The sequence below is a fragment of the Phasianus colchicus genome, chromosome 6 (genome assembly GCF_987193195.1).
Source record: "Phasianus colchicus chromosome 6, bPhaCol1.hap1.1, whole genome shotgun sequence".
NCBI lineage: Eukaryota > Metazoa > Chordata > Aves > Galliformes > Phasianidae > Phasianus > Phasianus colchicus.
Window position 1 is genome coordinate 12,328,898 of NC_143441.1, and position 10,801 is coordinate 12,339,698.

General features: G+C 42.6%; 1 protein-coding gene across 1 annotated transcript; it reads left to right on the forward strand.

Moving 5' to 3' along the window:
* The first annotated feature begins 204 nt into the window (after window positions 1–204).
* On the forward strand, window positions 205–2,605 carry LOC116227159 (E3 ubiquitin-protein ligase Topors-like). The gene is made up of 2 exons (XM_031590297.2): window positions 205–632; window positions 849–2,605. Exon 2 carries the CDS (start codon window positions 932–934, stop codon window positions 2,126–2,128), a length of 1,197 nt encoding a protein of 398 aa, XP_031446157.2. The 5' UTR covers window positions 205–632; window positions 849–931; the 3' UTR covers window positions 2,129–2,605.
* The last annotated feature ends 8,196 nt before the right edge of the window (window positions 2,606–10,801 follow it).

The following is a 10,801-nucleotide window of genomic DNA, read 5'->3' on the forward strand; positions in this document are numbered from 1 at the left end:
GAAGCTGTGGATCTTGAAGGTAAGTTTAAAATGCAAAAAAAAAAGAACCCACACACAACAACAAGGGGGAGGAAATGACTGGTGTTTACTGAAACTTCAGAAATCGCATTGGACATAATAGAGGGAGGTATAACAGCACGTGATGGGCCTCTGGGAATATACAGCCCAGGGCTCGGAGTCTGCTGGGAAGCAGCAGTACCCAGGAGAAGACAAAAGGCGAGGGCAGGGAGTGGAAGTGGTGGAAGTGGCACTGAGGGGACCCCAACTACAAATGAAGACACACGAATGCAAGGGGCTGCTGGTGAGAAAACTGTGTGGGCAGATGGAAGGCAGGGACATCACAGAGCAACAGGTGGTGACATCATCAAGCGAAGGACTGTGACCACACCACCCTCGCTGAGTACCTTTGGGCGTGGGCAGAGCCTTGTCCAGTTTGTTCGTGCCTGGACTCCTGCTGAGCGTGTGTGCGAGGCTTGGAGGTGGAACGAGCGTTTGGCTTGAGTGTTGGGTTGTGCTTTGGGGACTGTGGGCAGCAGCTCTCAGTGCCCATCTGTACAGCCATCACCTGCATTTCCCTGGCCTGCTTGGCTCAGGCAGCCAGGGTCCTGCGAGGCGCACGTGCATCAACTGAGGTGAGCTGAGTGGGGACACATCCCCCAGGGTGGCAATGGGGTGAGTGCTGGGATGTGGGAAGCTGCCAGGGCCAGAGTCTCACCCTCTGGGAGTGTGTGTGGGGAATGGGGTGGCCCAGGCTTGGGGCCAGGAGGGGCTCCTGATGAGAGACTTGGATGTTTTCTTCTGCCTCTCCTTGGGACAGCAACTGACTGTGGCCTCTCTCCCTCCTGCAGTGCGCAACTTTCATCACTGTGGTGCTGGTGAGGGGGAAGCAGATCCTCATCTTCTGACCCCAGCAGGCCACAGCGTGATCATCATGGCAGCAGAGCAGGCATGGATGTGTCCCATCTGCCGTGATGAGAGAAAGGACGTGGCCTATGCAGTACCTTGCTGCCACGAATTTTGTCTGGGCTGCATCCTGCGGTGGGCCAAGCAGAACAACAGCTGCCCACTCTGCAGGATGGTCATGACTGTCGTCAGGGTTGCTGAGTGGGACGACGACGAAGACCTGGATTTCGTGATCTGGCCCCCAGCACAGCCTGTACCCGCCTGCTTCCAGGCAGGCATTGCTCCTGGCTACAGCCCCCACAGCTCTTTGCCGTCTCCTTCACTGTCCCCTTTACCATCTCCACTGCCCTTTCTGCTGTTGCAAGAGGAGCAGGAGAATGAGGAAGCAGAAGAGCAGGATGCTCAGGAGGCAGGTGAAGAGGGGGCTGAGGAAGCACAAGAGCAATGGGCAGAGGAGGCAGAAGAGCAGCAGGCCAAGGAGGAAGATGAAGACGAGGCTGAGGAAGTAGAGGAGCTGCAGGCTGAGGAAGTAGAGGAGCTGCAGGCTGAGGAGGCAGAAGATGAGCCTACAGTGGGTGGTCTCCTGCCTGAGATCTGGGCAGCTCTGTTCAGGCGGCACCAGCAGATCCTGGACCCTGTGCTGCCCTGGCTGCGGCAAGAGCTGAGAGTCATCTTTGGGGCACAGTGGTGGCCAGCACTGTCAACAGAGAGCATCATCCTGAATGCTCTGTGCAATGCTGGGCTGGACAGTGAAGCCCTGGTCCAGGAGGTGTGGCCTGTCGTGGAGGACAGAGCAGAGGCACTCATCCAGGGACTCATCAACACCATTGTGTGCCAGTGCAGTGAGGAGGCCCTCAGGCAGCTGGGCCTCCAGGATGCTGACATGTCTAGGGAGCAGCAGGACAGCCCTGTGGCTGCTCCTAGCCCCGTAGCCTCCCCACGAGCAACCCTCACCTCACGGCCCGCAAGTCCCAACACACAGGACCGGCCCAGCACACCAGAGGCTGTCCTTCATGGCTGCCCTGTTGTGCACATCCTGAGGGAACCGGAGGAGCCCCATGAGGAGGTGGAGCAGGGCACAGCAGCAGGTCCCTCTGCTGAGGGCAGCGGCTCCTCAGCTCCTGGCCGCTCACCTGGGGGGGCTCGGCATCCCCGCAAGAGAAGAGCCGACAGTGACTGTGATCCAGACCAGCCCTGCAAGAGGCTGCGCCGTCGGCGGCACTAGCAGCCATTTCAATTAGAAATAAAAATAGAAAAGATTGTTCCACAAAGTCTCAGTTTTACTCAAAACAGAGCTGGCAATCCACGCACACAGTGCTGCTTTCTCCCCCTCTGCCAACCATCGCCACCAGACCATCACGTTTATACAGTTTATTCTATTTTGTCCTTATGGATCACAGAGCACCTAAATAATTTGTTTTTTCTGAGGAGAGATGATGAATACATTAATGATCAACACTCTCCTCTCCATAAATAAGAAAAAGAGGCAGATTTCAGAAGCGCTCCAAGAGATAACCATAATGATCAATGTCATCACAATGGCTGTATTTGGGCTGTGCTCTGGGTGGTGAGACACTGTTCAAAACATACAAGAAACACATGTGGGTATCCATTCATCCTGAGACCTTTTCATAGTGTCACCTCACAGCATAAATCAATGACAGTGAATGTTCCAACAACAATTAAAAAAGAAACATGCAGACTTCTGACACAGAACAGAACTCCAAGTTGGTGTCACTGCTGAAAAGAGCCTGGCCCCATCCACTGACTCCCATCCATCAGGCATTCATAAGCATTGATAAGATCCCCCTCCACGATAAACAGCCCCAGGTCTCCCAGCCCTTCCTTACAAGGAAGATGCTCCAGGACCCTCATCATCAACTTTGAGGCTCTCCACTGGACTCTCTCTAGAAGTTCCCTGTCTTTCTTGAACTGAGGAGTCCAGAAACTGGATGCCGTACTCCAGTTGTGGCCGCTTGTAGAGGGGAGGGGAACAATCAACTCCCTTGGCCTGCCAGCCATGCACTTTTTAATGCACCTGGGATACCACTGGCCTTCAGGGCCATGTGGGCACACTCCATGGCCAACCTGAACACTGAGGTCCTTCTCTGCAGAGCTTATAATGCTAATAATATGGTATCAAAATGCAGAAAGCCACATACTAATATCATGTTTCTAAAAAAATCTCATTCCACTCTATGGAACAGGATATGCAAAATCCAAAGTCAAATGTGAACAACAGAAAGAGACATTCCAGGGCTCAGCGAACTGAAAGAAATATACTGGTAACAGAGTGCTTCATGAATGTGTACTCTATAGTGCATGTATACCTCACTGGGAAAGCTGGGGAGAAATCTTCTCCAAAGTTCTCAAGCAAGGCTAGTATTTAACAAACATATTTTTGGCATAAAATGGCAATGAGACAGTGATTATTTCATTCTTTACTCTCTAGCAGTCAATACATAGGTGGTACGCAGCATGTGCTTAGATATCTATCATATAAAATTTCCCCTCTACTACCACTTTTCTTCACCAAATAAAGGGGAAGGTCTTTCTCAAATTGAGTCTGATCCCAGCAATTCACTCTCCTTTAAATTAAGAAAGCATAATTATACTTCACTGAAATGGAAGTAGCTTCTTCTCTTAACATAGCTCTCCTACTTAAACCTGTTGTGAAGTATGTCCTGCTATATTTCCTTACAGCTTTATACATATGTAAATATTTTTTTCTTTTTTAAACACACTTATCCTTCCCAAGACAATTCAGGCATTTGAATTGAACCAAAAATAATTGACCTTTTCTCCTGTCTTCTCACAATCTAAAATTAATCTTTTCCTTCCTTCCCTGAAGCCCTTCTAAGCGTTCCCAAAGGAACCCTTGGTAGCCATGGGAGAAAGAAAGGGAACTTCGACATGGGCTTTGTAAGGGGGCAGTTTGGGGACCCCTCTTGCTTTAGAAGATCTAAACTGTCTTGTGGTTTATGGATAGTACTCCTAGAAAATTCTATTTATTTTTTCTTATTATCTTTGTGAAGATCTCAGATTTGAAGTTGGTGAAGCAAGCAAGCAAGTATAGGGTATTATGTAAGCGTATTATGTGACTTATCCTAGAGCAGTCAGTGTGAATCTTAATAGTGATAGGCTATATAGGATCTAATTGAAAGCATATACATACATGATTTGAAAGCTGGTGGAGAGTAAGGACCAAGAAGTACTGAGCACCTGGAATTCCAGGTGCAATTAACAGTTCATCTGCTTAGCATCTACTGAAAAAAATGTACCCTACTTCACAAGAAGCTCAACTTCTAAAGGCCTAGGTCCAAGGCTGGTTTGTTTCTGTACTGATCAGACAAAAAGAAGAATGTGTTGGAAACCTACATATAGCAAAAGGAAGAACCAGCACAATAGTTTGGAGTTTAGAATAAAAGCTTGGCCAACAGGCTTCTGAATTTTCATGTTGTAAATTGGCAAATGTCTGACTTGAATGATATTTGAAAGTAAAAAGACACTCAGAAAATGGATTCTGGAAAATTATTCTTGGTTTAGGCTTTCTCTGCTTATATATCAAAGGACACTCTTCCTAGCAGCTGCATGTCAATCTGTTCTTTCTGCTTTTTACATGCCCTAAGAAATATTTTAGGATTGAATTATCTGTCAGTTTTGGATAGCCTGGATCTCTAGTGCAGATGATATGCAGCCACTTTAAAGACATCAAGCAGAGAAGATTGCACACATTATGAATGGATGATCAAAAAAGTGTGCCTAGAGAATGAGACAGAGCAGTATTTGCAGTCTTATTTTTTATTTCAGAACCTGAGGATGTGTCTAACCAGGAGTGCCCATAGCCAGATGTATCATCATCTTACAAAAAAGAGCTGCAGAAACACAAAAAATATGAGACAGACAATGTTCACGAATACAAAAGCTTTTGTATGAAGTTCTTACTTGAAAAGTTGTGAACTGTTTAGAGTAGTCAGAAGAGAGACACAGAAGGAAATAAAAGACAGTACAAAACAGGTACAGCAAAGAAAGGGTGAGCCTTCTTTGCTTTTACTCCATGCAGGGGAAAAACCAAGTCACAGGATATCTGAAAGACAGGAAAGAAGTAATTTTTTACGTTTTCTTTTGAATAAAATAGGAAGTAATTAAAATGTGGAATTTTTTGCCACAGGTCATCTCAGAGGTCAAATGCTAATCAGATTCACAAAAAGATTGGACACATAAGCATATAATGGGGACATTCATGAGAAATGGTACGAGCTGGGATACAATAGTGTATGCTGCAGGGCATAAGTCTTTAATCAACTCTAAGGAATTAGAAACCAGGCTATTATAAGCAGTTATCCTGACAGACAGAGAAATAATGATTATTTATTTATAATGCTTCTGACCCAAAATATAGGGGGAGGATATAAGCACAACAGAAAATATGAATTGAATTAACAAAAATACAAATGAATCAAATATGATGACTACAAAAACTGAACTTTCTTTTTAAGGAAAGAAAAGAGCTGAAATAACATTTCATTGGCCAGAAAGAATGATTTTGAGGTTAAGCCCAGGAAGGTGCAAATATGAGGAGGCAGAAAAGATATTCAAAATTTGCAAGTGGAATAGAAAAAAAGCTTTGTAATTATAGAGAGGGTGTTTCAGCATATTGAAGAAATGAATAATGTTTTTTATTAAAACAAAAATTATGGTGAACCAAATTATGGAGCAGATGCAATATTAACTGCTTAAAAGTTTTATTAACATAAGATCTTCTCTGAGGGGTTCAGTTTGCCTCATTCATTTGCTGTTTGTACTTTCTCATTCTGAGACTTCATGTGGTTCAATTCTTGCACAGCCAGAAGGTAACAGAGAAACAATCCTTTTCCCAGCACTGAGACTTATTGATAGGAAAGGCTGATGAAACTTGAATTATGTTTTTGTGAACAGAAATGATCACTTGACAGGGTTGTTAACCTTATACCTTTTAACCTTATCCACTAAATTCTCAAAGAGGGAAGTCAAGAAGAGAAAACTGGACACAGATTTTCTTTCTCATCAAGCAAATGTGATGAACAGATTCCAACTGCAAAGTACGCAGTGTTGTTAACTGTTCTTAATCTGAACTCTGCATATACTGATGGACGATCTGTTGATTGCTGTTGTGCACTTCTTCATTATCCCAGCATGGTTTCAGATATGTCCATTAGCAGGGTCCACAGCCAGGCATGGGCACAGCTGACATGCAGCTACAGTATAGGTTGATTGGGGCCCTAAGAGCCAGAGCCTGAGCTTAAAACCTGATCCTGGGTGAACAGGGCAAGAGGACTCACTGAGTCCTCCCATCTCTCTGTCTATGGCCATCACAAGGAACTGACTGAGCAGAACAGGCATAGTGTCTCCCAACTTCCATCAGCTTCCAACAATCTGCAGGTCAATAATTTCCTGCACCAGAAATGGTACCATAAATGTGACAGCCCACATGATTTTTCCTTGCATAAATTGATGTAATTCTTCTAGAAGTCCTTATAAACACTTGGCACCCACAACATGTGCAATGAATTATACTACTTAGCTTTCCTCCTTATCTCACTTTTTTTTTTTTATGAATCAATCTGAGTTCCTTGAAAAAGCAAATATATGTGTACATTTGTGTAGATAAATGACTGCTGAATTCTTATTAGTGATTGAGAACAGGCCTTGATCTGATACTGCTATAGAGTATCAGTTGATTTGAACACTTTGCTACTACCACACATGCAAATATCACATTTCAGGCTCAGAGATACAAATAAAAGGATTCTTGGGAAGAAATGATACAATTCTCTTTGTTTTTGTAAAATCTGGCAGCCAAAATGCTGAGCAGATGAAAGCAAAAGTAAAGGGCATAATGTAAGTAGAAATGTTATTGTGAAGAGATACCACCAGGGACTAAACAAGGGCAGTCATAGAGTCAGCACCATTTATCACCACAAAAAGACTCAGCACTCCATTGTAATCTTCTGATTCTATGAAAAAGTTATTCTGTTAGCTTTCTACCCATTATGATAAATATGACACAACGATTATGCACAAATACCCTTTCCAAACATAATTACGCTCTCATGATAAAGAAACACAATTTGTCAGTCAGAAAATATTTAAGGTATGGTTGGAACAGAATCATCTTATTGATAATGCACTTGGGTTACTTAGTGCAGCACATAACTGGGAAATGCTCAGTCACTCTATGGATTATACAGAAAATTTGAGAAGTAATGCTGCAGTACTGGGACAGATAACTGTATCAAGAGAGTATCATTTACTGCTGGTACCAAAATGCAGGCACATTTTCCCCTGTTTCTCTGCAGTGGGAATGTTTTCATGTGGGATTACAATACTGTGCCCTTATACCTCTGACACATTGCCTTTTGAAGAGCAGGAAAACTTGCCACATCCTTGAATATTTTTTCTTTGGACAGAATGCATTAGAGTGATAGAGTGGTTTTCAAACTCAGCTTTCTGGTGAGCTTGCTGCCAAAGCTAGCTGGGTGTATGTGCTGTAGGACCCAGCTTAAGGCTTAGCTTGCAGCACACTTCCAGCCCATCCTTTAGTTGCTCCAAGCAACTTCAAGGTATTGTAGTCCCAGTGTCTTGGAAGTGAAGTCACTCTTTTCCCCAGTTGCCATCAGATCATGGTGCTCTACTGGCTTTGAAATAGTTATGAATAAGGAAATTTCCATTCTCCTCATGCCTCCACATTCTTTTGTTTTCCTTTTTTTTTTTTTCTTTTTTAATTGAAATATCTATTTAAAAACTACCTGTGTGTGGAACAGTCAACTTATTGAATACACTTGAGCTGCTGTGATTATTTGGAAGGGGGTGTAAAGAGATATGTTCCATGCTTTCAGGAGAACACTTATTAAGGAGGTTTCTCATGGAGTTAATGCTGTCCTAACCGTAGTTAAAAAGGCATCTCACCTCCCCACGTTTTTTCTGTTTAGAGCCTATCTTCAGCAGCTAGATCACTCTATTGTACCACGGATGCTTACAGTGCATGTGTAAGACATAACACTACTCTCCTTCTGTTCATTCATGACGACATCACCCTGTGATTTACTACTGTTCCCTTTTGCTTCTTATATCTCTCCACTGCAGAGTGCAGTAAGCTAACCTTCTGTTCTGTTGTCTCAATGCAATTTCCCTTATCACCTCATGGGAGCTAAGTCCATATCTTCTTCATAAGCCTTTGATTCTGCTTTAAATAACAATCTTCAGATTGACTTTAGAAAAAGAGCACTGTGCTCCCTGCAGTCAATACAATTTGGTTCTGTAAATAGATGTATTATGATACTCTTAGTAGAAAATTATTAACAGTGCAAGAAAACATTTGCCTAAACTGTCAATTGTCCACCTGAAGGGAGCCTGAATATCAGAAACATCTGTATTTATTTTTATACTGTATCACAATTTGAATCAAAAGTACTGTTATTTCATTCTCTTGATTAAATGGGCACACAGAGTGCCTGTTAATGGAAATTAAATAATGTACTGTATGAGAGAGGAGAAGGTTGCTGAGATAGAAATAAGTACTTCTGGTGAAAAGGAAAACAGTCCTTAATATCTATGTCTGAGTGCCAGGTAGAGTATTCATGTGTAATTTACCTGATGCATTTGCAAGGAGTTCTCACAAGACAAGGCAGCTGGAAACACAGATCAAATCTCAGCTAAGGGATGTTACAGCCACTATGAAGCAGTGCACACTGGTAAATAACCACATCGTAATCACAAAATGGTTGCATTATCACAAAACTGCAGTGTTCTAATGCTCTAAGAAATAGTTGTAAGTTGCATCCATTATCAAACATTTTAAATAAATCATGAAAATACCTACTATTAAATTATAGGATGCACTTAATTCCATCTTTTAGCTACTTGCTCTCAATGTAAAATTATCTCATGTATTTTGTTCAGTGATGAATGTATATGTAGAGGTAACACAGATGAAATACATTTATATGAATAAGTTTTACTGTATGCGTTTTCCACAAAAAAGACCAAAACCAAAGTCTTGCCTCCGTTCTTAGATTCATCTGTGATGGATGTGAAGGAACACTAGAAGGCAAAATAGGCATTTCACAAAAGCACTGCATATGCTGCACCTCTTCTGCTCCTACAGCTGACATTACAGCATCATTGTATAACCACAGTACTGAATCTAAAAAATATCATGAAAGTTCAAACAAGGGATATCAGAAGACAATTTCCAATGAAGATGTTCTGATATGAATCCAGAGTATCTTCAGTGAGGTCGTGCCAGAGTTCACACTGGGGTATTATGAAATGCCATTTATTAATGGGGCCACATATTCAAAAAAGACACTGTTACCACTGTGTTACCACTGTCAAGGTCACAAAATACTCATAAAATCATCACTTATAATGCTATCCTTTTTTCCAGTCAAGCAGCAGTGCTCAAAACTGAAGTGTTGCTGTCTTAGTTCCTTTTCAGTTCTAAAATGGCTGCAGTGAACAAAGACTGGTAATGCTCACATACTCTTTCATAGAATCATAGAAGCATAGAAGGGTTTGTGTTGGAAGGGACCTCAAGGATCATCAAATTCCAACATCCCTGCCACAGCAGGGTTGCCAGACATTTGATCAAGTACTCAGTGAGATTGCCCATGGCCCCATCCAATTTGGCCTTGACAGCCTCCAGAGATGGAGCATTCACAGCCTCTCTGAGCAGCCTGTTCCAGCATCTCACCACTCTCAGTAAAAACCTTCCTTTTGACATCTAATCTAAATCTCCTCTCCTTTCATTTAAAACCATTCCCCCTTATCCCATCACTATCTCCCCATATAAAAAGTTGTTTTCCTTCATATTTATAAGCTGTCCTTAAATATTGGAGGGCCTCAATGATGTCTCCCCACTGCCTTCTCTTTTCCAGGCTGAACAAGCCCAGTTCCTTCAGACTGTCTTCACAGGAGAGGTGCTCCAGCCCTCTGATCATCTCTGTGGTCCTCCTCTGGGCCCTCTCCAAAAGCTCAACATCTTTCCTGTGCTGGGGTCCCAGACTTGGATGCAGTATTCCAAGTGGGGTCTCACAAGGGCAGAATAGAGGGGGATGATCACCCCCTTTTCAGCCAAAGGACAATTCAAATTCTAAATTTTCTGACTAATTTAAAGCCTTAAACTTCTACTAGATAACACAAGCGACAGGTTGGGCAAATCAGTTTTAGTATGCATCACAGCAAGTTCTACTGAGAGCTTTATCAGCTGCTTATAAATGCCTGAGGAGAAGGTTGATAAAAACAGCTACACAGAAAGATTAAATATATTCCCCACGCTGACATTCATATTGACTCAGAGCTCACAAAAACCTCACGAAGTATTAGTTGCAAAGCAGTATCCATCCAGTCTGCTCTTTAAACAGATTACATGTCATTCTGTCAATCAGGACCTTTCATCAGAAATAAAACAGGTAGAAGTAAGTGAGAATGTACAGACAATTCCCTTACCTCAAAATTTGCTGCTTTTTCAAACAGTACACACAACTACTACATGAAAGGTCACAGAAAGAATGATATTTGGATGAATAGGCTGCAGACTGCAGCAATGAACATTTGTGTTTGTCCTGGTAGCTTATTATATACTGTATGCCAAAGGAGCAGAGGAACTTAGAAGGTCTTGTATTCCCACTCTTACTATTCGACAATAAACGGCACAGGTAGGATGCCTGGTAACATCTATTTGCAAACACGTATACATCAGCCAAAAAGTAAATGGATAGAAAGGCTCTGTAGAAGTTACCTACTTCAGTGCTTCTCAGGTTTTTTTTTTACCACTTGTACATCACATCTTTGTTGACACATTTGCTGAACAATTAAAAAAAAAAACAAAAACCTATCAGCAGAACATGGAGCCAAA